General features: G+C 49.1%; 1 protein-coding gene across 7 annotated transcripts in view; it reads left to right on the top strand.

Moving 5' to 3' along the window:
- CTIF (cap binding complex dependent translation initiation factor) overlaps positions 1 to 26,189 on the top strand; it is a 249,010-nt gene that overhangs the window by 49,782 nt on the left and 173,039 nt on the right. For 5 of the 7 annotated variants that reach the window (XM_006919916.3, XM_006919917.3, XM_015595787.2 and 2 more), the window contains 2 exons: positions 13,381 to 13,593; positions 18,877 to 18,924. In XM_006919916.3, the coding sequence (XP_006919978.1) occupies positions 13,408 to 13,593; positions 18,877 to 18,924 (234 nt within the window). In that variant the 5' untranslated portion in view covers positions 13,381 to 13,407. The remainder of the gene's footprint in view (positions 1 to 13,380; positions 13,594 to 18,876; positions 18,925 to 26,189) is intronic. The other 2 variants (XM_006919919.3, XM_015595789.2) reach the window with 1 other exon arrangement.

Here is a 26,189-nt window from a genome sequence, read left to right as displayed (position 1 = left end):
ATTTTCTTTAGGAAGGTGTCCAATCTAATCAGAGATTCCAACCCAAGGTAATTATCCTGGGCCCAGCTCATGCAGATGCACTACTTTTGTAAACAGCTTTATTGAGATATATATAATTCACATACCATCCAATTCACCTAGTTAAAGTGTACTATTAAATGGTTTTTCAGGATAATCACAGATATGGGCACCCACAGTCAATTTCATAACATCTTCATCATCTCATAAAGAAACCCCATATCCTTTAGCTATTGCCCCCCTGCCCGCCCAGCCCATCCCCCACCCAGGCCTGAGCAACCACCGAACTACTTTCTGTCTCTGTAGATTCCCATATTCTGAACATTTCATCTTAATGGAATCATACAGTGTGTGCTCTTTTGTGACTTACATTTAGCACAGTGTTTTTAAGGTTTATTCATGTTTTAGCATGTATCAATACTTGACCCTTTATGGCCAAATAATATTCCATTGCATGGATATATAACACATTGTTTTTCCATTCATCAGTTTCTGGACATCTGGGCTATTTCCATGTTTTAGCTATTATTAATAATGCTACTGAAGACACTTGTGTGCAAGTTTTTGTGTGGACATATATTTTAATTTCTCTTGGCATGTACCAAGGAACAGATTATTGGGTCATATGTTAACTCTGTGTTTAATCATTTGAGGAACTACTAGACTGTTTTCCAAAGCAGCTGCACCATTTTTTCATTCCCATCAACTGTGTATGAGGCTTCTCATTTCTCCAAGTCCTCGGCATCACTTGATTCAATAATCGTAAGGCCCTTTCTCCAATGGGAGGCCCCTTTTTGCCTTTATATCTCCTCCTTCCCATGTTTCAGCAGAGTTTACGGAGGGCTGTGGGGGAATTTCTCAGTTAATTATCTGCCAGTTAACCACTCAGCTTGCTCCCTGTGGTTGTAACGGGCTAGAGACCGCTCCTGCTGTGTGCATGTAGAGAGGTTATCTGCCGCTACCACATTCTAGTGGGGACAGTGGGAATATAGAACCTAAGGACTGTGATGGACAGCCATCCAGGACCTGCCACCAGGCGAGCTTTCTTTGCAAAGCATCCGGCTGCATCTAGGAGTTCTTGCTGCAGCTGGGAGACTCGCCTTGGGAAGAAAGCTCCTGGGTCACAAAGGCCCAAGATAGCCAATTTCACAGGCCTCCCCCCGGTAGCCCATGGGTCTTCCGTTCATCTTCTGTGGAATCCTACTTTGTGCCAGGTGAGAAAGACAAAATGATCCCTGTCTGCAAAAATATGTACTGTAGTGGGTTCCCAGTGGAAGTGATCTGGAGCTCAGATTTTCTGGCTGCCTATTTCCCTAGTTACTTGACCTCAGCATGCCCCAGAGAGAAACAGTTAGGGAAGCCAAACCCAGGAGAACTGCCATAACCTGGTCTTCAACATGTCCTTGGCCAATAGCTCTCATCTCTGGCTTGGCCATACCTCGCTGGAGACCTCCGTCATTGGGGCTCTGTGTTCTGTAAGGCTAAAGATGTAGCTAGCAAATGTGGGCAACTCCTGTCTGTCTTGGTTTCTTAATTTTTATTGGGACAAAATGGTGCCTGCATTGTAGGATTGTCTTCAGAATTAAGTTACTATACAACAAGTATTTATCGCAGGGCTCGGTACATAGTAAATGCTCAGTAAATGTTTGTTATTAGATTTTTCTATAGTGGGGGAGCCATTTAGGATTTCCTTTGAAAAATAAATACGATATTAGAGGAAAATAGTTTGGAAACCAGTGGTCTGTGGGGAATACAATATTGGTTTGCTTTCCTGCTTCAATAAAGGGCAAAGGGCAGCTGTCCCTGAGTAGGGGTAGCCTTACCTGGGGGCCTTGAAGCAAAGGCAGAAACAGCCATGGGTGTGCTGCCTCTGGATGTGGAGACCACCCCAGGAATCAGGAGTCTGGCTTTTACACTTCTGGGCTCTGGCCGCTCAGTTCTTTATCTCCCCATAATATCTGGAAAATCAGGGAGGTTCTTTATCTCCTCATGGTTCTTAGAGAATTGAGGGAGAGCTGTAAGAGCCCTAGGCACTGGATCAGTTTGATATCCCCGTGGTTGCTGTCCAGCAGGTCTCAAGGATTGTGTGTGACACATACGGGCTCCTTAGCCAAAGAGGGCCCTGCCCCAGCCTGGCTGTGTTAACTGGTGCCACGGCTGATGTGTGACCATCTCTGTGCCCATCAGCAGCCAACAGCTCCTCCTGTCTGCTAATATTAAGATAGACAGAGCATCAGTTATCTGCTAGCCACTTTCTAATTTGAGAATCCATCATTAAATAATTACTGATTAACTAAATGTCGATAGCGGGCCCAGGTCCTGCTCCCGGGAGCCTAGGGAAGAGGCAGACACATCCACAACCTCTAGGAGCTTGCGGTTTAGCTGGGGAGGAAGGCGACCCTCAGACCACTTCAGGGCTGAGCTGCAGTGTTTTGGGGGCATTACAGGGAGCAGTGGGACAGCCCTGTGTATTTATCTGTACCCTTCTCCCCTCTCTTGAGATACCCAGGAGGAGCACCCCTTTTCATGGGCAGAGCTTGGGGGTGTACTGCCTTTTGTGGTTGGCTATTTTCTTTGCTTCCAGTGCAGCCCAGTCTTTTCAGAGTGACATAATCTTCTACAGTAGCTCAGTGGCTGACTTCAAGGTTAGCATTGAGTCCTGCTTCTGGAAACCTTGCCTTTTCCCTTTGTGCAATGACCTTGCATATTTCTGTTTTGAAATGTCATTTATTGATTTCCCAATGTAACTCCCAGGGGACAGTCATCCTTGTTCTTGATTTCCAGGTTCTTAGGAACACCCCCTCGTTTTTGTAGTCACAGACCACCTGCAGTTACTTTCTTGCAGGAGGTTTCAAACTTGGGGATGCCTGTGAGGGCTAGGAAGGTTAAGTGTGAGTGGAGCCATGTGAGAGTAATGGGGAGACATTAGGGAATGTTGGGGTCCGCGGAGAACTGGAGAGTACATGCCCTTCCTGGAAGGGTCAGCACTGTTTCGCTCTAGCTGATGGCTGCAATGTGGCTAGGTGGGCCAGTGTTGCTAGATCTCCCAGTTTTTCAAAATAGAAATAAATAAGAAACGTGGATTTCCTACATGAAATCTGTTGATTTACAAATGTTGGCTCAAATAGTTTTAAAATACAGAACAGGCAAAACAAAACACACTGTGGCCGAGGCATGGCCCCAAAACAGACATCTGCAATCTCTGCTTTGTGGTTATGCTCCTGTCCAGGACAAGTTAGTCGTCCAAGGTGGCAAGGGGGAGAGGCAGCTACAGTGGTTGTTCTGAGGGCTGGGGTCGCTGTGAGCCAGGGTGGTCGGGGTGGCATCCAGGAGGTGGGCTCGAGCTGTCCTTAAGGATGAGGAAGGGAGAGAGAAGGGGGTACTGTTCTCAAAGTGAGCCAGCTTTGCCTTCTCAACCCTGGGACAGGCCTGCAGAGTCACAGCCCCGCTGAAGGCCAGGCCACGTGAAATGTTCTCAGCTTCTGAGACCCCCATTGGGCTCTTGGAAACCACGCGGTGCTGTCACTACTCCAGCTGGGCTCCAGTTCAAGAAGGTGTTGCCAAGAGGAGAGCTGACTGGGGACCCTGGTTACCCCGAGAGAGACACTGGAGAGAGAACGTCACCTGAGAAGGAAGCCCTGGGGTGCTGGGTCACCATGCTCAGAGGAGCTTTCTGGCCTTAACCTGAGGTGCTCTCACAGGCACATTGCAAGGTTCAGAGAAGGACACTTGGTCTCCTTCCCCAGCATGCTCTGAGTCCATCAGCCCAGGAGCTTTCCAAGGCCAGCGGTAGAGCCTGCTCTCTATCCCCAGGGCTCACTTGTGTCTGTGCAGGTAGACAGAGCTGTATACCCAGGAGCTGGCAAACAGAAAAGGGCCAGACCCAGGCCTAAGCAAGGCACAGGCAGTTCAGAGTGGGGACACATCAGGGAATGGTGGGGTCTGTGGTGAATTAGAGTTTAGAAACAGCAGTGACCAGCGATAGCCAGAGTGGCCAAGGTGGGCTTTGTGGAGGAGGTGTGTCTGGAGCTGGGTCCTGAGCGAGAGGCAGTGATTTGGAGAGGTGGGAGGGAGTGCAAAAGGCAGTATAGGGGCATAGCAGGGGACAGTCGTGATGTCAGATGATAATCACAACCAGTAATTAAGTGCTTGCTGTATACTTGGCTGAGAGAACACTTTCTCATGAATTCTCTCTCTTAATCCTCACAAGACCTTATGAGGTGGCTCTTGCATTATCAGTCTACTTTGAAGATGAGGAAACAAGCTGCCCAAGGTCACAGACCCAGGCAGTGGTTAGCCAGCATCGGAAACCAAAACCCAGCACATTACCCTGTCTTAGGAGCAGGGGTCAGTGAAGAAGCCACCTGACTCCAGCAAGGGAAGTGGCTGACTGGCCAGTAACCCTCCAGATATGATATGTTTCTCTCCTCTGTGGGGCTTTGCCTGTGACTTCCATGCTCTCTGGTATCTATAGGGCATGGTATACAGCAGGCGCTTAGTACTTGTTGGAGTAAGTTGCCTTGAGGAGTCTCATGAATCTGGTGAGAAGAAGTTGGAGTCCTGGTTCTGGGATCAGGTGACCTCGGTGGCTGGTGGGGAGGGGGATTGGACATGTCCACCCCCAGCATCCTTGGCTTTAATGTCCTAAGAGCTGGGAGGGAGCTGGGAAAGACCTTGGCCCAGTGGCAGTGGATGGGAGCTCTGAGGGAGGCCCAGTCTCGGGGCAGGAATATGCAGGGGCGGGTGTGGGAGGACTGGGAGCCATAGGCCAGTATGTTGTCCTGGGCTCGTGCAGAAAGAAGTGTAGATGGAGCAGGGCCCCAAGGATCACACGGTCTTGTCAAGACAAGGTAAAAACCCATAAAAAATTCAAGGGTAGGACAAGGGTTGGGTAACAGCACAGGGGAGGGTGAGGAGGTGTCAGGAGGCAGCCTGTGCTCTGCACCAAGGCAGCAGGTAGGGGCCCAGTGCTGGGAACACAATAAAGGCTTCTGTGGGACTGAGAGGCGCAAGGGCAGGGCACACGTGGACAACAGAGAAGTCCAGGGACAAAGCAGGGGCGTGACCTCCCAGACCTGGGCGCCCTCCTGCCCATTGGCCAGGCCCATCTGCTGGTGTGCAGGCCTCCGCAGAGCCAGGATGCTGCTGTGTCAGGGTTCTTCCTCCATGAAGAAGTCCTCATCAGGAGTCTGGAATCTAATGCCATGTCCTCTGGGTGGACTGCTAAGGGCGCCATCCTCATATTGGCAGGGTGCACTCGCTCCCTCTCCCCGTAGCCTTCCTTCTCAGTCTTCTCTCTGGGGTGCCCGCCACAGTGAGTGTGCTCAGGGAAGAAGGACTCACAGCTTCTCTCAAGCCTTCCTGGTCTGCAGTGACCTGTCACCTCACCGTGAAATCCGGTCCAGCTCCTCAGTTACTCCTGGAGGCTGCTCTCAAGAAGAGAGCACTGGGCCTCTACCCCGACCTGTCTTTTCCACGGAAGTTCTGAAAGAACCATAGGGCTTGGTCCTGGGTCCTGCCCAGAATGGGGGAGGGGGACTCAGTAGGCTGTGAAAATCATGCAATGATTTGGGGATTGTCTAATATTTGGTGATATCTCTCCTGTTATTGACAGTCATTAGAGGAGGTGACTTAGCAGGAGGTCTCCATGGGTGGCAGACTGTTGAGGGGATTGGAGTCTAGGGACCTGCGTAGCAGGCGTAGCTCTATCCATAGACATTTGAATGGCTCTCGATAATTTGTTCCCCTTCTTCAGGCCTCAGTATCCTCATCTACACAGTGAAAGGGCTGGATTCTCTAAAGACTGTTGAGGTCATGTGGCTTAGATTTCAGAAGATCTTCCATCTTGTTCAGACCAGTTGGATGAGTCTGAGCCCCCAGCTCAGCCCTGCAGAACTCTTCAGACCTTCAGAACTCTGAGACCCCAGAATGGAGATGGTCCCAGGGGTCAGCCAGCAAGTAATAATTTTGCCTGTTGAGGTTCTACGTGGCCCCAAGGGAGTTGACCCATGGGCCATGGAGTCAGCATGGAGAATCCAGACCAGAGTGAGATAATTGAATGATGGATCGAAGGGATCAAGAGATTTTTCTAGATCTTGGCTATTCACAGTGAGGCTCTCTGACCAGCAGCAACATCTGCTGGGAGCTAGTTAGTAATGCAGAATCTCAGGCCCCACCTCTGATCCCCTGAATTCAGGTCTGCACTTTAACAAGATATCCCGTGATTCGTAAACACTTTGAAGTTTGGGATGCACTGCTCTGGGCTGCTTAAATTCCTCACAGAAGGAAATACATTTAACCTGTGTAGGTGAATCAAAATTTCCATGAAACAATTATTCCACTTACGATGAGTGTCACTCACTGATATTTTCAATGTAGTTATATATTTTCAATGCTAAGATCATGAGTTTATTTTCCACTTTATTTTACAGCTCACTAAATCTCTGAGACTTGCAATTTAAAAAACAGCACATGCCTAGCTAAACTCTGTTTGATGTTTGAATGACAATTCAAACTGGTGCGTGGGGTGGGGGTGGGGGGATGTCAGAGATTTAGAGGTACGCCAGGTGAGCAGACAGTAAATGTTGCTGATTTCTGAGGTCACCTCCAGCTTTCTAAACTTTCCCACTTCCAGTGGTTGGGGACTGAGGCTCCTGTTCATGGGGGCATCGGTGGACTTGCCCCGCTCTTCTTTGGCAAACACCGATGTGGTCCAGAGCCCCTGGATCAGCACCGACAGGAGCGCCCAGGCACAGGGCTTCAGTTGTCAGGGAAAGGCATCGTGCCCAGTCTTGTTTATGCAGGAGGTGGAGCGTGGGCTGGACTCGGAGGGGTGGGTTGGCAGCAGCACTGTGAGGCCGGTTCCCATGGCTCCCTCAGGGAGAGCTGTGCGGTCTTCTGTCCCTGAGCAGTGTGACCTTTCTCCTCCAGCTCTCAGCAGGCTGCACAGTGGTGGCCTGGCCCTGCCCTGGGGACCGCCTGACAGTTGACAAAGGGGAAAGCCCTGTTGCAGGCTCTCAGTTAAAATGTCAGTTGCCAGCACATGTATAGGTGGGCAGGGGAGAGGGTCCAGCATGTGTGTAACGGGATCACCAGAAGCCAGCCAGCACTGGAGGGGAGCAGGGGGAGAGAGGGGCAAGGCTGTGCTGCAGCAGGAGGTGTGGGAAGGGGCCGTGGGAAAAGTGGGGTGAACAGCAATTCCGTAGGAGGTGAGCAGCGGTGACGTGGTAGGTCCTGCCCGGCTCCCTCTTCAGAGTTGCTCCGCTGCCGGGATGGCTGGACAGACCCATGAGCCCCAAGGCCTTTGAGCTCGGGAGCCCTGAACAAGTTCTGGACAGCACTGCACAACTCTGCTGAGGCTAGCCTTGCGCCCAAGAGGGGCTGGGCCCCTTGAAGCAGCCAAAAGCCAAAAACAGAGTAGGAAGGCAGACATGGCTTCCACTGCAAGGTCCCAGAGGCTGTGCTGCCCGGGTGAGTTGTGTGCTGAGGGGCTGCGGGAGAGGGTCTGATGAAGGGTGAGGGGTGTTGTGCTGCCTTCTTTCAGGGCCTGGAAGGTTAGGTACCTCAGAGAAGGGCTGGTGGCAGCAGAGCAGAAGTATCTCATCTGGTTTGCAGGTCACTGAATTCATCCTGGGGATCCGGGGAGGAGGTAATGCCTCTAATGCCTGGCTGTTCTTAAAGGGATTGGCTAAATTTACAGCCTCTAATGCCATTTGTCACTGGGCGGGAGTGAAAGGCTGCTAAGCTGACTGGCTGGTTCCAGCTTCTTGTCTCTGGGCCCTCCCTTTTCCTCTATCCCTCTAGCCCTGGTGGTAGTAGGCTCAAAGGCAGGCAGGGTGGGCGGCTGGAGGAGAGACCCCATGCTGTCGACAGAAGCACCTTTGCCAGAGTGCTGATTCCCAAGAAAGCCACATTGCTCTGGGCCGAAGGCCCAGAAGGGGAGGGTTCACCTGGGTCTGGGTAGAGGGGACATGGATGTGGGCAAAGGTGCTTTTTCATCAAAGGACCTGGGTGTTTTGTTTCTGGCCTTAAAAACAGTCAGCCTGGCTCACCTGGCTATAGTGACAAGCATAGAACACGACTGGCTGTAGCACGGAGTAGGGGTGCCCTGGGCCCCTGGGGCAGGGATGAGGTCCATTAACGCCAAGAGAAGAGCGTGGGCCGCCCCTTTCACTAGACAGCTGCAGATAGGCCAACGTCCTGTTGGGAAAGTGCAGAACGCCCCCCGCCCCATTCCTTCTGCGGCCTGGGCCCCTCCTAAAGCTGTGCCCACCCGGCCTGCTTGCCCTTTACAGCAAAGAGCAGCCTCAGCGCTTTCTCCTCTCCTGCTGCTTCCCTTTTTGTTCTTCTACATCCATCACCTGGCAGGGAAGGGGGGGGGGCGGGGGGGGCGGGCTGGGTGGGAGGGGCAGTCGGCTGTAGGGCTGGGCTCCTGGTATCCGGCTCCTGCTCTGCATGGCTGTGCATTGTGGATGGCTGCGCATTGTGGATGGCTGCGCATTGTGGATGGCTGCAACCAAAGTGTCTCTTCTCTTCCAGGCTCCTCTTTCTTCTTCCTCTGATCCCATCCCCCTTATCACTTTCACTGATCATTACAACGTAAGCTCTTTTTGCTGGCTCTCAGCTTAGCCTGCAGCCCAGCTGTTTGGGGATTTCCCATCCTGATCTTGCTGTAAATGAGAAACTGAGCCTGGCGGACACCTCAGAGCACAGGCAGGAAGGGAGTGGAACAAGCCTTTGAGGAAAGATTCCTTTTATTTCGCCATGTTTTCACCAGCCTCGGACTCTTTTTCCCTTAAAAATGAGGCAGAACTTTTAAGTATGTACCCCAAAGAAGTAGAAACAAACTCAAATACATGTACACCCATGTTCATAGCAGCCTTATTTGCAATAGCCAAGGACGGAAACAACCTGAATGCCCACGGGTGGGTGAGTAGAGGAGCAAAATGTGACCTGTACATACAATGTATTATTGTAACACAATGTGTTATTTAGCCCTAAAAAGTCTTGAAATTCTGACATGTGCTACAGCCTGGATGGATGTTATGCAGAGTGAAATAAGCTAGCCACAAAAGGACAAGTACTGCATGATCCCACTTATACGAGGTACCCGAGGTACCCGGCATAGACAGATTCCTAGAGACAGAAGGTAGAACAATGGTTGCCAGGGACTGGGGGAGGAGGGGTGAGGGGCTGATGTTTAATGGGCACAGAGTTTCTGTTTGGGAAGATGAAAAGGTTCTGGAGGTGGATGGTGATGACAATTAATACAACCATTGTGAACATACTTAATGCCACTGAATTATACACTTAAAAATAATTATAATGCTAAGTTTTATGTCATGTATATGGGGCATGAGTGACTGAACTTTCAGCCTCATAGCTGAAGAGGTAGACAATGAGGATAGCACTTTGTTCCTCCCCTTCTTTCCCCCTCTTCTCTTATAAAGAGATAAAACTGGGCTTTTCTGTTGAAGGAGGGGCTTCTTGGCTCCCTGGTTGGGACTCATTCTAGAACATACAACTGAGCCCCAGTGACAAATTAGCCTGGTTTCCCCTTGGAAAGCAGAGTTCATGGAAGCACCCCAGGGGGCAGTGACACAACAGCAGTAGAGCCAGACCAGACAGAGGTATATGGATCTGGTCACCACAGTGGGCAGCTGGGGCTCAATCCACTGGGACGTGCTGAGGGACTGTGTCCATAGAACCTCAGAATTCAGAGGGAGTGCTAGCTCCTCTCACTTCTAGGGTACAGGAACTGGGTGCCAGGTGAGTTCTTGCAGGTATCTGCAGACATGTGTCAGTGGAGCCCTGGGCAGAAGGTGCTTAGGGCATCAGAGGTAAGGTACTGTCAGGCTACACTGTGTGAAGCTGATTGGACAGCAATGACTGGAGTAGGAGGGGGGCCAAGAGGATGTGAGGACACAGGAAGTGTCCAAGACAAGTGACCAGTGAGGGAGAGTCCTCTTTTTTTCCTCTGGGCACCAAAATTCTACAGGGTGGGAATGGGTCTCAATGCTTATCTCTTTCCTTGATGAGCCAGTGTGGGTTTGGGGCTCCCTTACAGGACTCTGATGTGGCCCCATGAAAGGCCCATGAGAGCCTAGGAGAGCCAGTAGGGCAGGACAGAGGCTGCTACTGGAGGCAGAGCCAGACACTTGATCCTCCTGCAAAATTCCATCTGTACCGTGAAGGGTGCCAGGAAGCCCTAGATAAGATCTAAAGTCTTCCAGGAATAATAGGTGTGTCCTTAGGCACTGGCTTTTCCTGCGTACTGGCTTTTCCTGCGGGCGGCTCCTTTTCATCACTCCTGACATTAACCTCATCATGCCATCCCACTGAGGCCGGCAGCTAGGCACAGGCCCAGCCCTCCAGAGCACAAAGCCCCATTGCAGAGTAAGTAGCACACACAGAGCACTTGAAGAATTCACTGCTAGTTGGAGGGGCAGTGGGGAGTGGAGGAGTGGGAGATGTCCTGAGGACCTGAGCAGGCCGCCAGGAGGTGGGATGAAGAGGCAGTGGCCATATAGGTGGACATGGAGCTCTGCTGTGCTAACTTGGGCAAGTTACTTAAACCTCACTGAATCTCAGTTTTCTAAATAGTATAATTATGCCGATTTCGTAGAGGTGGTGTGGGTGATGAGTGGGTGAAGGCATGCAGAACAAGTGCTGAAAAGAGTGCCTGGTACCTGACAGGCGCAGTTCACGTTAGCTGCTCTTGTTATTCGTGGAAGTTGCAGTGTTCATGCCCAGAGGCCAAGGCTGGGTGAGTTCTCTGCCCACTAGCCGCCGTTAAACCCAGAGATTGGGCTAGTTGCCAGATGGCCTCTAAGACACTGTTCTGGCATTACGTGAGTGTAAGGACCTCTAGATTTGGTGGATGGATGGGGAAAAGTGCCTTGGAGTGAAACGCACAGTGTGAGCAAATGCAGAGGCAGAAAGAGCATTGCTTGTTAGTTTTCTACTGCTGCGTAACACATTACTACCAACTTAGTGGGTTACAGCAATACCTGTGTATTAATTATCTCCCAGTTCTGGAAATCAGAATCCTGCTCAGTATATCACAGGGCTGAAATTAAGGTATTGCCAGGCTGAGTTCTCGTCTGAAGGCTCTGGAGGACAAAGTCTGCTCCCAAGCTGATTGGTTTTTGGCGGGATTTACTTCCTTGCGGTTGTAGGGCTGAGGCGCCCTTTTCCTTGCAGTCAGTGGCCAGGGATTGTTCTCAACTCCTAGAAGCATTTCCTGTCACGTGACCCCTCCTTCTTCAAGCCAGCAACAGTGCATTCAGTCTTTCTTGTGCTTTGAATCTCTGTCTCTACCTCCAACCCCAGATTTAAGGAGCTCACGCGATGGATCAGGCCCTCTTGAATAGTCTCCTTATCTTAAAGGCCACTGACTTGGAATTTAGCTATATTTGCAAAATCCCTTTCCAGGAGTACCTAGGTTAGTGTTTGATGGAGTAATTGGGAGAAGATGTACACCCAGGACCCTCTGATGGTTCTGCCTACCACACATGGCATGTGCCTGGTGCAAAGAACATAGTAGACGGGGCTGGTGGGTGACATGGACAGCCACTGGAGCAGGAGGGGTAAAATGGGTGTTGGTGGTGGGAGAGCTATAAGGCCACTGTAGGCCTTGAATGGCAGGCGAGGGAAGGGGCATTGGACATCCCCACCCCGACCTCTGGCCCTACACCAGTAGGCATGCTTATTCCAATGTGAGCTGATTTCCTTCAGTCTCACTGCCACCTAAGCCTCCACCCCTGTGTTCCCTCACTCTGATGAGGGTTCCCGGGCCTGAAACTTTGGACTGCTCCCTCTGGAATGGGAAGACAGACTCATGAGCTGAGTTTAGGAACCCAGAGCAAACTCCCTACAGCTCCCTTGCAGCTGACCTGCGGTCCAAGGGAGGCTAGGCCCCTGGCAGAAGCCAAAAACCAAGAACTGAGTCAGGAAACCGGTTGAAGAAGGTGTGTGTCCACCAGGGCAGTTCTTCCTTCCATCAGCAGTCCAACCTCTAAGGAGGCTGGCAACGATGGGGGAGTCAGCATTTGTGATCTCAGCAGCATTTGTGGAACCCAGCGGCCATTCCTTGCCCTGCTTTGGATCTATTAATTAAAAACTCAATAAACCCTTGATCATTGGTGAATGTATTCTAAAAAAGTTATCAGTAAACCAAGGTTTTGAAATTCAGATGTTCCTTGAAACATACTAGGACCTCATCTTCATGATCAACAGTCACAGCCTAGGCACACGCAGCCCTTCATGGTCTTGGAGCTCTGTGCATACATTCGGGTTTTCTTTGTGTATCCAATGGTGGTGATTTGGCAGACGACCATTCTGCTAGTTCTGATGGTAAAACCCTGTGCAGGCTCTGCTTCCTCTAGCTGAGTGGACTTTCCCCAGAGAGCAGCAATCTCCAGACAAGCTTGAAAGCCCCTTCCCATCTGCCTTAGAGCCTGTGAGGAAAAGGGGGAGGGTCCCTGGTGGGAAGGGACCTAGAGGTGAGAAAGGCTCTAACTCTCCCCACTTCCAGGTGGGTCAGGTGGGAGCTTCAGGGACAGGGGTGTGGGGGAGGGCGGTGGAGGTGTCCCAGCAGGCCTGGGCCCCTATGGCAGCTGGGTGCACCCAGTCCGGTCAGAAGGGAACAGCATTCTGTTGTTGGACTTAAGTATCCCTGGCATGCTGGTCACACACTCTGCCGGACTGCACCAGCACGAAGGCCGTGAGGGCTAACGAGGAAGCTGTACTCCTGTGCAGGGTGGCCAGGCAGTCTCCGTGCCTCGGCCACGCCCTCCCAAACATCCCAGCAGGCCTTTCACGTTCTGTCATTAAAAGTGAGTCACACTCCTACAGACCGAGCGTAGCAGCATGTGTCCCAGTAGCCATACCATCACGTGGCTGCAAAATCATGCTTATAACTTAAGGCCTACAGGCTTTAAGCTAATTTAGGGAAAGTCTGGTGTCCAAAGAAAAGACCTCTCCTTAGAAGGAGGCATTTCCTGGCGGGATTTGTATCTGGGGACCCCCTATACATCCCAGTGCTGGGGTCAGGGACATCAAAGCCTGCAGTCTGTTTTATTCTGTTTTGTGGTAGATTTTGTTAACTCCAAGTTGGGAAATGGGGCCTGGGTATAGGCTAGGTCCTGTCTTTTGCATTTTCCCAGGTTTTAGGGTCTAGGTATGGAGTAATATCTGACATGGTACAAGTTACTGTGTTGGCCAGTTAGGCCAGTTATTTGCCTTCTCTGAGCCTCAGTTTCCCTCTCCATAGAGGGGAATTGCAGCATATTCTTCACACTAATGGGGTGTCACCCTGCCTCCAGCTTTGTCTCACAGAGCCTTGTTCTTTCTCTCCCGCAGTCCGACCCAGCCCCCTGAGCTGGAGGGATGGAGAACTCCTCAGCGGCGTCGGCCTCCTCCGAGGCTGGGAGCAGCCGCTCCCAGGAGATTGAGGAGCTAGAGCGATTTATCGACAGCTATGTGCTTGAATACCAGGTGCAGGGGCTGCTGGCGGACAAGACAGAGGGCGATGGCGATGGCGAGAGCGAGAAGACACAGTCCCACATCTCCCAGGTGAGCGCTGGCCCGGGGAGGGGAAGGGAGAGAGAGCCCAGGTCCTGGGCAGGTACGGGGCCTGGGCACACTCAGAGAGAGCCATAAGGGGACCCTAATTCCAGGCAGGAAGCCCCTCTCAGCCCCTCTGAGCCATGTCTACGCCATCCTACCTCACTGGGCAGCTGGGGCCCAGCCAGATGCACAATTCATTGAACACACATTTACTGAGTACCTACCATGTGCTATACACTATTTATTCCCTGCCCTCCACAAGCTGTGTTATGGAAGAGATCTGGAGATTGTAGCTTATCCGACATGCACACAGTCAAAAGCTGTAGCTTGTGAATATTTTCTCTGATTTCAAATACATGCATTTGTTGGCAGCCAGAGAATTGAGTCTCTTAGGCAGTCCCCCAGGGCCCTGTGTCAGACCTAGTTGGGCACATGAGGCCTTCTGACCTGGATCTCACCCCCTCCTGGGTCAGTCTTCAGCAGCCCTGGCCTTGGGTGGAAGTCTCAAGTTCTCCCGAATAAAGTGAGCCATTCAGAGAGGCAACCATATTGTGTGCACCTTTGCCTACCACCCGAAATCTTCAGTAGATATTTGTTCAAGAGTTGGTTCCAGATTTGCTTCTAGCTGCCTGCGTGACCTTGAGCAAATCCCTCAACTTCTCTGAGGCTTGGTTTTCGTATCTGGCCAATGAAGATGATTCTGCTCCCTCAGGAATGTTGGAAGGTCAAAGGTGATAAGGGGTTCAAAGCTATAGAGAAGCAGGGTGTTGCCTGCATAAGGAGACACGGGAGGGTCTCCTCCGTTCAGGTGTGTACGGCTTGTACTTGTTGTCCCACCTTAAGCCCAGAATTCCTCTGACAAGAAGAGGGGAGCCACTGGGTGCTCTGCTTTGGAGAAAATCTGAATGCAGCTGGCTGGGTGGGCAGAAGATCAGACCCTCCAACTTTTTAGAAAGCCAGAATGAACCTATGGCTTTCCTGGAACTTGAGCCCAGGAGTCAACGTGGGAAATTCTAAAGCCATGGTGGTCTATACCTCATCCCACTGGGGGATAAGGAAGAGAAAGTCAGCCCTGAGAGAGAAATGGAAATATATATGATGCTTCCCTTAGTGTCCTCAAAGTTCTAGAATCACAGTTAGTATAAGTGTGTAATTTGTCCAGTGTTCACTCTCCAAGGCATATTAAGCAGCTGCCCTGTGGCTGGCACTGTTCTCGGATTCGGTATCCGAGAGTGAGCAAAACAGACACGCACTCTGCCCTCGTGGGACTTCTGCTTAGTGGGGGATGATAATTGTGGTGAAAAAAAAAATAAAGCAAGAAAATGGAATGGGGACTGGTAAGGGTCAGGAAAGGTTTGCAATTTTAAATAGGATGTCAGGGAAGGTGTCACTGAGGAGGTGGAGAAGGGGAGCCGTACAGATATCTGGGGGAGGAGTGGTCCAGGCAGAGGGAATGGCACACACAAAGGCCCTAGCTGGAAGGGTCTTCCAGGCACAATAGGAAGGCCAGTGTGGTTGCAGCAGAGACAGGAAGAGGGAGAGCTAGAGGAGATGAATCAGGGGGACACCTAGGCCAGATGAGCCAGGGCTGAACCCTGGGACCTGCCAACATTTAGAAATCAGGGGTGTGCGGAAGAACCAGTAAGAGACCAGGGGGGAGTTGGCAGGAAGGCAGGAGGGAAACAGGTGAGGGAGAGCTTTTTCTAATTTGCTTTTCTCATTGAGGCGTGTGTGTGTTGGGGCAGAGGGTGTTGACCGTGTTGACTGCTGCTACAGTTCATGGAAAAGGAGGACTGAGAATAACCTGATAGAGCCGTAGGAGCTGCTGGTGACTCTGGCTAGAGAGCTGACAGTCGAGTGTTGGGGGTAAAGTTCAAGGAGACCATTGGAAGATAATACAAATCCTCTCTGTATTACAGGAGTTTCATTGAAAAGGGGAGAGACATATGGTATTTGGGGAAGTGGGGTCAAAATGAGAGCATTTACAACATGTTGTGCATTGGTGAGAGTGGTCCAGAGCAAAGGGGATGGTTGCTGGAGCAATGGCCTTGAATAGGTAAGAGGGCTTGACCTTGGGTGAGCCCCAGCAGCTCGCCCACCATCATAGGAGGAAGTAGCCAGGCTCGCAGCCACGCATCCCGAATGGCGCCCTCTTGTGCAGCACAGCTGTGGCTTTTTCCAGCTGCTTTCAGCCATAGTAGTGCAAGTGCAGAGTTATGAAGGTGAATTTAACCAGGATTGAGTTTTCTCTGGGTGGGATAGATGAAGGAGTGATGACAGTGATATCCCCTGATCCTGAGCCAGGCAACGGGGGGAGTGGGGACCCAAAGTTGGTGGCAGATGCTGAAGGGTGGTCAGTCAATGGATCGGAGGTCCTGCGGAGTCCGAGAACTGTCAGAGTCCTGGAAAGGAAGTAAGACGGGTAGATAGGAGTGTCCAAGAGCAGGATGTTTGAAACCTAGGGTAGAGGTTTCTTTTATTGCACAGAAATTGGCAATAAAAGAGCCTCGCGTGAGTGTGGGAGTGTGTGGGGTAGAGGGAAGATCAGAAGGAGAGCGGTCCTGGAACTGAGAAGCGGGGCACGGGAGCCAGCTGCATGGGTATCGAAATCACCCAGAAAGGGAAAATGGGTGCTGAAGAAGGTGGCAGCGACCCAGAGAAGCCTTCAGAAAGTGCGGGGAGCGAGGAGAAGGTGAATGACTCGGGGTCTGCAGGTGACGGCAAGGAGGTGGGGGGGGGGTCTTGTCTGATGACATGTTAATTTATTGGCATAGCTTTGTTTCTTAATTTAAATTACTGATGGTACGGTTAACAATATCATGAGCTGGAGTGGAAGGGGGAGAGCCGCCAGACTGGATTGGAAAATTTCTGAGGGACATGAACCTCTTGGGGTTGTCCAGGGCAGGAAGGGGAGGAACTGGGTGCAGCGATTCTTGCAGCCTTCCGCAAACACCCCAGAGCTGACTTTCCCAGGAGCGGGCCTCAGGGATGGGTGCACGGGGCTGGCCTGGCGTGTGCTGCCTGCCTCCCCCACTGTCTGGACTCTAGGGGACTCCAGCAGGGCAGTTTTCATGGCTCCTTTAAGTGAAATGGGCTTTTACAAGAGGAGGGGTCAAAGAAGCCATGAAGCTTCACCCCAGAGGAATGCTTTGTGAATGGCAGAATTTCTGTTCCCAGAGCAGCCATGGGGGAGATAATTTTGGAAGGAGGGACCTGTCGCCCAGCACTTCTGACTTACCTATGGTGACTGCTAAGTTCTCAGCACGTAAAGCATGAGAAGAGTGCCCTCAGGCTGGGCCCTGCACTGCTGGCTCCTGCTTCTAGGATATGTTGGGCCTGACCATACTCCAATCTCTCTACATCTGGAGGGGTTTTTAAGCAGATGTCTGTTGTGAGGCATTGTGGAAAACATGGCCACTTGTAACATCTGGATGCGTTCCTTAAACTTGCCGCATTCTTTTAAATTCCCTGGAAGAATGCAAACACCGAGCGGGATTCAGGGTCCACCTGTGTGTTATTGGCCAGGGAGGGACAGTTCTATCTTGATCCCGCCCCCTCCCTCCCCTACATGTGCCCACAGACACAGCTGGGGTACAGACTCCAGGGGAGGGCGCAGCTGTGGACGACTGAGCAAGATCAGGGTTAGAAGTGTCTACATAACATATTTCTATTGACACAGCCTTATGAGAAATCTTTTTGCTAAATCACTTTTGATTATTTTTATTTGATCCAATGACTATTTTAAATGAAAGCCAAAAACAAAGAACAAAAATAACCTCAAAGAATGTGCTAGTCTGCCTGTCTGCGGTAGTGTTTTAATGTTTCTGGGAGAGGAAAATTCTTAAGAATCTTGGAAACCTTGAGAAACCTTGAGGGAGTAGAGAGGAATGTTGTTCTTCAGTTGGTGAGGTCATTTTTTTAAGATCTGAGAGACGACAGACAGTTGACACTCCAGAAGAAAATATCATGGTACTTGTACAGTTATGTTTTTCCGCTGCCCCTCCCCCAGCAACAGCTGGAAAGATGGAGGGAGGGAGGGAGGAATGGAGGGAGGGAGGAAAGGAGGCATGAGAAGGAAGGGAGGAAGAAAAGAAGAAAAGAAGGAAGGAAAAGAGAAGGATAGGAAGGGGAGAGAGAAGGAAACAAGTGAAGGAAGAAAGAAAGAGCAAGTGAGATCCCTTTTCTTTAGATGAATAACCAAGAGAATGTGTGTTCTAAGTTCTCAAACACTTACGGGATACCATATTTAAAATGACCACGCACGCACCCCCGACGCTCACACTTCAAAAGTGCCTGCCCTCCGATGGATTCCACGTCCCTGAGGCACATCCTAAAAGTGGTCCTCACACTGTGCTTGGCATGGGGGTATTATATTCCTATTCTGCAGAAGAAAAGACAGACACAGAGATGGGAAACAGCCCAACTGCACTGCCGGGTGGCAGCTGAGCGGAGCCCCGCTGCTCACCCCTTCCCCACCTACTTTTGGTTCCTTGAGAGCTATAGGCTTTGGGGTGGTTAATATATCCACCTACCACCCCACCCCACCCCCACCATAGAATGAGAATTAGGATTCCAAATCTCATTGACTATTAACCTTTTGTAGAAGAGACTGACATGTTGTAAGTGGGGGAAGTTTGACACTTCTGATGTGAGTGGTGCGTCTTGTGGATCATCACCAGGCTTTAAAGCAATGTTCACAACTCTGTCTGCACAGTGGAATCATCGGGGAGCTTGGACTGGCCCCCACCTCAGAGCTCAGTTGAATGGGGAAGGACCTGGGCATGGCATTCAGCCCTCATGTGACTCTGATGTCCTGCTGGGTTGACAGCCACAGCCACAGGTGGGGCATGTCCGTCTCCCTTCCCCACCCCTCATGCCAGCTATTCCATTCTCTTGGAAGGAGAGAATGAATAGTCTAAAGAGCATATATTTAATGAAGGCATATTTTCTAATAAACTCTGGTTAACAGGTCGAATGAAGAGCCAGTGAGGATGAAGATAACTTCCTATAGTCCTTTTTGATGCTGTCAGGCACTTAGAAGTCCTGGGTTTTGTTTCAGATGCAAAGTGAACTTTCAGAGAGCGCTGCAAGCATGCAGATATGTAGGCTGGAGGAAGAGTGTTCAGGTTGGCATGATGTCTCTTTCTCACAGTGTTTTTCTTTCTCTTTTTCTTCACGTTTCCTTTCATTCTGTCTTTCCCGTTCACTGTTCCCTCCTCCCTCTGGTATGTCGTTCCTTCATTTCCTCCTGCCCTCTGAATCCCTTTTCCCTGCCATCTTTGCTCATAGGAGGAAGCCCTCAATGGTGGACCACCCATGAAAGGATTAACAGAAGAAGTGAGTTTAAGGGAACCTCTGGGGTGGTTGAGCATGGGGGACTCGTTTTATTTTTCCCCTCATTTTAAAAAATAATTTATTTTTACTTACACAAGTGGTATATGCATACATGTTCATGGTACATAAGAATTCATATATCAGTAAAATCTCCCTTATCAACTGCCTCATTCCCATGCCTTACCCTACCTCCCATCGGATCGGTCAGTTCACTTTCTTACCTTTTTAAATGCTTTAACAACATATATATAATATGACTTATAGGAATATATTATTTCAAAATCATAAATCATAGCCAGCGAATATGTTGTTCAATAACTGGCATTTTCACCTAGATGTTTATCCTGGGGAGTCCTCCAGGCTCAAACACCTGCTCGGTTTAATAGCTGCCCACAGTGTGGATGTCCCATATTTTAACCACTCACCTATTGATGGGCATTCAGGTTACTTCCAAATTTTTTCCTAGAAATACAAGGTACTTCAGTGAATACTGTTGAATGTGCCTCCTCCTACACATAAAAAAGTACGTCTTCAGGTAGATACTGAGATATAGAATCGATTTCAATAGCTGTTGCCAGATTGCTCTCCGAAGCGATTTCCATTATTCATACTACCACCAGTTGTAACGGGACAGATTATCTGTTGTCATTTTAATTTGTATTTTCTTGATTTCTAGTGAGGCTGAGCTTTTTAAAATCTGATTACCAGTCATTTTTAAAATAGGTTAAAATTTTATTTTACCTTCAAAGCAACTATTGGAAAAACACACAATCAGAATACAGAGTAAGAAGTCTACCATGATTTTATGACAGAAACTAATGTAATTTTTGTGTATAGTTTTTTTCTTTATACCTTTTACAAAGTTGAGCTTCTGACATACATGTAGCTTTTTAGCTCGCTCGTTTGTCTCGCATAGTCTAGACATTGTTTGGTGGTTCTGGTGTAAAGCATAATTGTTTAAATCTGCCCCTTTTCTGCCAGTTACTGTTGGCTAAATAGTGAAGTATAATTAGAGCTAACATGTTTTCCTTCGGGCCATGTTCTGGGCTCTTGGACAAAGTCATGAACAGGATGGACCGTAACCGCTCTCCTCCTAGCCCTTACTTTCTGGTGAGAAATGACAGACGGTAGACAAAGACGGAACTAGGATGTTAGAAGGAGACACACGTGTGAGGCCGTAAGGGGCAGGAGTGCTGGGCTGTCCTGGAAGGCTTTCTTAGAACAGGAATTTTGAGCAAAGGTTTGAAGAAGGTAGGAGAGTGAGGCCACTTGGGAATGAGTATTCCAGGCAGAGGGAACGTCAGAGGCAGAGGGAATGTCAAAGGCAGAGCTCTGGTGCGGGAGCGTGCCCGGCTTTGAGGAAGAGCTTTGGAGCTGGTCTGGTGGGAGCAAAGTTAAGCAAGGGGGATGCTGTGGAAGAGCCAAATCTGCAAGGCCTCGTTGGCTCTGTTGAGGACTCTGCAAGATTTTGAGACAGGGAGACATGGAGGGTTTTGAGCAGAGCAGGGACATGGTATGACTGGCTAAAGAGGATCACTCTGGATGCGTGTGATGAATAGACTCTGGCGAGGGCCCAAAGGTGGGTGAGGGTGGGAGTGGGGGGATGGGCAGGGAAGGAAGCAGGGAGATCAGGAAGCTGTTTAGTTGGTCCAGGTGAGAGGTGATGGTGGCTTACAGCAGTGTGGTCACTGTGGAGGTGATAAGAAGTGATCAGATTATCGTTATACTTTGAAGGTACAAATGACATGATTTTCTAATGAATGACCCTGAGGATTTTAGCCTGAGCATATGAAAGATAAATTTTCCAGAAATGAAATATGGAAGAACAGCTTTGGGGAGCAAAGGTCAAGAGTTCAGTTTTAGGGCATGAAAGATGTAAGAGAGCATTAGATATCTTGGTGGAGATGTTGATCAAGAAGTCAGATATGCAAAGGTGGTGTTCAGAGGTGCGAAATGACCTGGACATTTACATTTGCAAATGATGGCATATGGATGGCATTTTAAGCCAGGGAGTGAGGAAGCTTAGAGAAGAGGGTCCAAGATTGGTCCCTAAGTTAGGAAGCTGAGGAGATGTGGAGAAGCAAACAAAGAAACAGAGGTATGTCGATGTTAACTCATTTATTCTTCATAAAAATTCCATGAAAAAGATGCTATTATTGTTGCCAATTTACAAGGTAGGAAACTGAGGCACAGAGAGGTTGAATAAGCTGCTGCTCAAGTTCAGCAAGCAAATATGTGGCCAGGCTGAACTTTGAACCAGGTGGTCTCCAGTTGTCATACACTTAGTCTCTCTGCTATTGGTAGTTTCGGTTATTATTTCAGGTGAGGGAAACTGAGTCCTAGGGATGAAGTGACTTCCTCAAAGTCATAGAGTAAGTGATGGAATAGGCACAGGAACTTACGATTCTCTGCTTCGAAAATGTCAGCTCCTAATTACTATGTTACACTGCCTCTCCGACAGGAAAGTCGTTTGTTGATTTTTTAAGATAGAAGCAAGAAACCTTTCTCCCTTTCTCAGATCTCAGCCTTTGGGCAGCATCCCCTGCCCCTTACACATAAGGCTTTCCTTAACCATGCTGTGCTTCGAATTCTATATTTGCAAAGTAGGGATAATAAACGTGCCTAGGTATCTATGAGGAGTTAATGTTAGTGTATACACTGGAGTTAGAGCGGTGCCTAGATTTAAATAAGGTCTTTATATATTCTGGCGGTTAATCCTTTGATATACATGTTGCAAGTAGCCTCTCACTTGTCTTTAAGTTTGTTCATGACTTCTTTTGTCACACAGAAGTTTTACTTTGATGTTTAAAACTTGTTTCTTGGGTTTTAATCAACTCGGAATGTGTTGTCCATGGATAGTGTGAGGCAGACATGTAGGGTCATTTTGTCCTCATCTGCTAGCCAGTTGTCTCAGTTGGTATGTTTATTGATGGTTTCTCTTTCTCTTTAATTTGAACCACTATCCTTATCATATACTAAGCTCCCGTTTATACATCTGTTTATGAATGCAGTTTTAGCAGTGGTTGGTCTTGTGCTGATTCAGCATGCTGGTTTGGCTCTGACCACATAATACAGTTTGATATCTGGAAGGGCAAGTCCCTGGAGGGACCTAGAGACCATTGGAAAGTGGAATGGTTTGTTTTTAGCACCTTTGGCCTCCCCCACTCCAGGCTTTTCCCTTCCACTCCCCCTCCCCAGTGTGCAGTGTCTTCCCCTGCCCTTCACCAAATCTGGACCTAAAATACTGTCCATCCGAGGTGCAAATGACTGATAATGGATTCAGTTCTTTTTAGTGTGAAATATTTCAAATGTACCTATAAGAGCAAAGAATAAAAGAATAGCCATCTACTGATGAGTACAGAATAAACATCTGTACTCCTAGTTATGGAAGCTTCACTCTGCGCCATCTCTGTTTCAGCTTTCCAAATTAAATAAATTATGAGATATGATGCAGGCCTCAAACCATGCGAGTTCTATATTCGTTTTTCCCATATATAAAAATGCCCTACTTTTCCTGCCTATTTCTGTTCTATGACCTTTTTCAGGCAAACGACACCTTTACCCACCAGAGGACTTGCTCCTAGCTTTAAACTGGTTTACCTTGAAGGAGAAACTCTCTAGGTGTAGGACTCAGGCACGGGGCGGGATGGTGGAGAGGGCCCCTCTCTCCATCTTGGAATCATCTATGTGGATAAGGACCAGTTTGGGAAGGTCTATGTCTGGAGATTTTTCTAAGAAGAAAGAAGACAACTTTGAGAACAGAGTCCCAGCAGCTGCTGGGAACAGCTTTGGAATAGGGAGAGTCCACAGGGGGCTTTAGTACCCAGAAGAAACCCTCTTCCCAGTGGAAGTGCTTCAAGCAACAGCAGAGGCGAGGATGTCCCTGGGACGTGTTGCTTGGCTTAGAAGTTGGAGGTGGGATGCCACCCAGGCCCAGTGGGTACAGCCTTCTGGGATAAGTGAGGTGACTCACACTAAATTGCTCCCTCAAAGGTCAGGAAAGCTATACATAGTTGGACCACATTCCCACCTCTAAAAACTTTGCCTGGGGATCCTGTCTGTACCCAGCCCTGGAGGGGTCTCTGGGGTGGGTTTCTATGGACTTGACCATCTTACTTTCCTTCATGCATCAGCCCATGGCTCACTGCCTGTGGGTACCACACTCTCAGATCCACTTCCTCCCATCTCTGCCTCCACTACCAGTGGAAACCTGAATATTGGACTCTGGCTTAGCTTTCTGACCTGCTCCCCTGGGCCATCAGGCTCCCTAACAGGGTCACCTTCCTCTCCTGACCCTGTCTACCCAGGAAAAGTCTCTGACTCCTTAGCCAGAAAGTCACGCTTGCCATGATCTGCCCCTAAGCTGGCCAGCGATTCACGCTTGGGCTCGCTTTTTCTCCAGGAATGCTGGCTTGCCCATTTTCTGTCCCTGCACCCCTGCTGAGAGCACACTTCCTTATCTCAGCCCAGCCCTCCACTTCTCCTTGGACATCTCACCTCTCCTGTGAAGGGATGCGCCTGTTACAGGTCCCACACGGAAGGCCCTCAAGAAATGGCTTCTAGTTGGTGGATATAAAGTTAAGAATAAGTTTGACAAAGCAGAGCGGTCTCATCGGAGCTTAGAACTGCTCCTGGGGAGGGATGAAGTTGTATATGGCTGTGCATGAAGCTTTGGCCCCCTCTGTGCAATGCTTGTCTAGAGGAGCCATCGAAGCTCCCAGCCCTGCCCTGCCAGGGACCATGCTGACCCCAGGAGGGTCACTGTCCTGTGGGGTGTCACATCAGCACCATGAAGCTGGGGTTGAAGTGTTTGGGCTCTCCTAGGATGGGGCCGTGCATGATCTAGTCTTCTCCGTGGCCAGCAGTCATTGTGTGCCTTGTCCATCCCCAGCCCTGTCAGCCAGGCTCCCAGGAAAGGAGAAACCACTTAAGTATATAAAGCAAATAGATTGTTTTCACAGCAGTTTAAACATTTTATGTACACACACATATGTGTATATTGTTCAAAAAATAGGCATGCATACATGTATGTATGTGTTACTTTTTATTTTGAAATTATTTTAGACTTATAGCAAAGGCGCAAAAATAGAACAGGGTGTTCCTATGCACCCATCACCCAGATTCCCCTAATGTGAACACCTTACATAACCACAGTACAATGATCAGAACTAAGAAATTAACATTGGTACAAAGGGACTTTATTCAGGCTTTTACCAGTTTTCCCACTAATGTCCTTTCTCTGTTCGAAGATCCAAGTTTGCATCAAATTGTCATCTCCTTATTCTCCAATCTGTGACATTTTCTTGGTCTTTTCTTGTCTTCCATGACCTGGACACTTTTGAAGAATACTGGTCACTTTTTGTGTAAAGTTTATCAATTCGGGTTGCCTGGTGTTTTCTCATGATTGGATTGAGGTTAGGTATTTTGGGCAAGAACACCTCTTGCCAAAGTGATGTGCCCTTCTCAGCGTATCATACTGGGCAGTCCATGATTATATGTTTTATTACGGGCAGTGTTATCCTCGGTCACTTTGTTAAAGTGGCATCTCATGGATTTCTCATTTTTCCCTTTTTCTAACCCTATAATTAATAAATATCTCGAGGAAATGCTTTGAAACCGCAAATATCCAGACAGAGGGAATTTAATCCAGGGAGTTGGTTACCCAGATGATAAAAGAGCCAAGAAGCTAAACAACCCAGAGATGAGCAACTCCAGGAAGCCATCGCCACCTCCAGACCTGAGGCACAAGGGGAGGGGGAATGGTGTTGCCGGAGCCAGGGTTCAGGGTCATGCGCAGAAGGCCTGTCTGGTGAGGACAGGAGCTATGAAGGAGACCGCATCACTGCTGGTAATGCCACCTGAAGCAGAGAAAAAGAGGAGAAAAACCGCCCGGGCTTCCCCCCTTTTTACTTTCTCCCATTGGCTGAACCCAGCTAACGCAGGGGCCTGGGAGTCGCAGTCTGCAGGGGTCAGCCCCTCTCCCAAGCCGAGCAGGGATGGGCAAAGTGGATGGGAAGGCTGGGACTCACCCAGGACCGGTACGCTGTCCAATAGCCACTCGCCACATGTGGCTCTCTAGCACTTGAAATGTGGCTGGTCCAAATTAACATAGGCTCTAAGTGGATTTCAGAAATTTAGTATGGAAAGAAGAATGTAAAATATCTCATGAATAATGTTTATGTTAATTACCTATCTAAGTGATAATATTTTAAATATATTAAGATGAATAAAATATATTAAATTTAATTCGACCTTTTAAAAATGTGGCTACTGCATCATTTAAAATTATATCTGTGGCTCTTATTGTGGTTGCCGTTCTATTCCAGCTGGACAGCACTGCTTTAGAGTATACTCATACTGGCCTGTGTCATCTGCATTGTAATAAAACATCTTTCCTATACAAAGGTCATGTCCTTGGCCCACAGTCAGGAGGGCGTGTCCAGCCAAGGTTTTACAAAAGCAGGACTGCACTGGCCTTGAGCCATCCACACTCACTCGCAGTTTTGGCCAAGTGTGTTAAACAGAGAGATTGGGCTCCTCTGCTCTTCTTTTATCACATAGGGTATAGGTCAAGGTTGACATTCAACAACATTAGTTTGTGCAGATAGCTGACATTTAACGCAATGATGAAAATACCACCATAGAGCTAGATAGCACCTTACAAAGGAAGGGCTACACTATTACTATTGCTTCATATCTCTAGAGTGTTTTTATGGTTTACAAAGGTTCTTACCTCACCCTTACAGAGTCACCAGTCTTGCTGTCCCCATTTTATAGATGACAAAATAAAGCTTGGGAAGTCACATGGACTTCAGTTGCTCTCAAACTTCTGGTGCCTCACTTGGGAGCTTGTCAAAATGCTGATGCTCAGGTCCCACCCTCACAGAGTCTGAGTCAGCAGGTGGAGGGTGGGGTCCAGGGACTCCAGGCTTTGGAGACAGTCACGCAGGTGGTTATCAGACCGCACTTTGGGGTACACCAGGCCTCTGAGCTCTCGGGGGATGAGCAGTGGGACTGGGCTCAAGGTGGGCTTCTGATGGCCAGTCTGGGACTCTCCCCCAATGCCAGGCTGTCCTGTCAGTGCACAGGTCCATTGTCTTTTGGAACTGGGCATACGGGAAGATCCGCACACACATGCCTCACCTCCAGCTCTGGCCTTGACACCGTAGAGGGCTAGTGTGGCTGAAGCCAGGTCAGGCAGAAAGGTGGTGCTGGCTTTTCTCACAATGACCCTGTGTCTTGTCTGGTTGACTTTAGAATGTAGTTGG

The sequence above is a fragment of the Pteropus alecto genome, unplaced genomic scaffold, assembly GCF_000325575.1.
Source record: "Pteropus alecto unplaced genomic scaffold, ASM32557v1 scaffold146, whole genome shotgun sequence".
NCBI lineage: Eukaryota > Metazoa > Chordata > Mammalia > Chiroptera > Pteropodidae > Pteropus > Pteropus alecto.
This window is presented reverse-complemented; position numbering and strand designations above follow the sequence as displayed.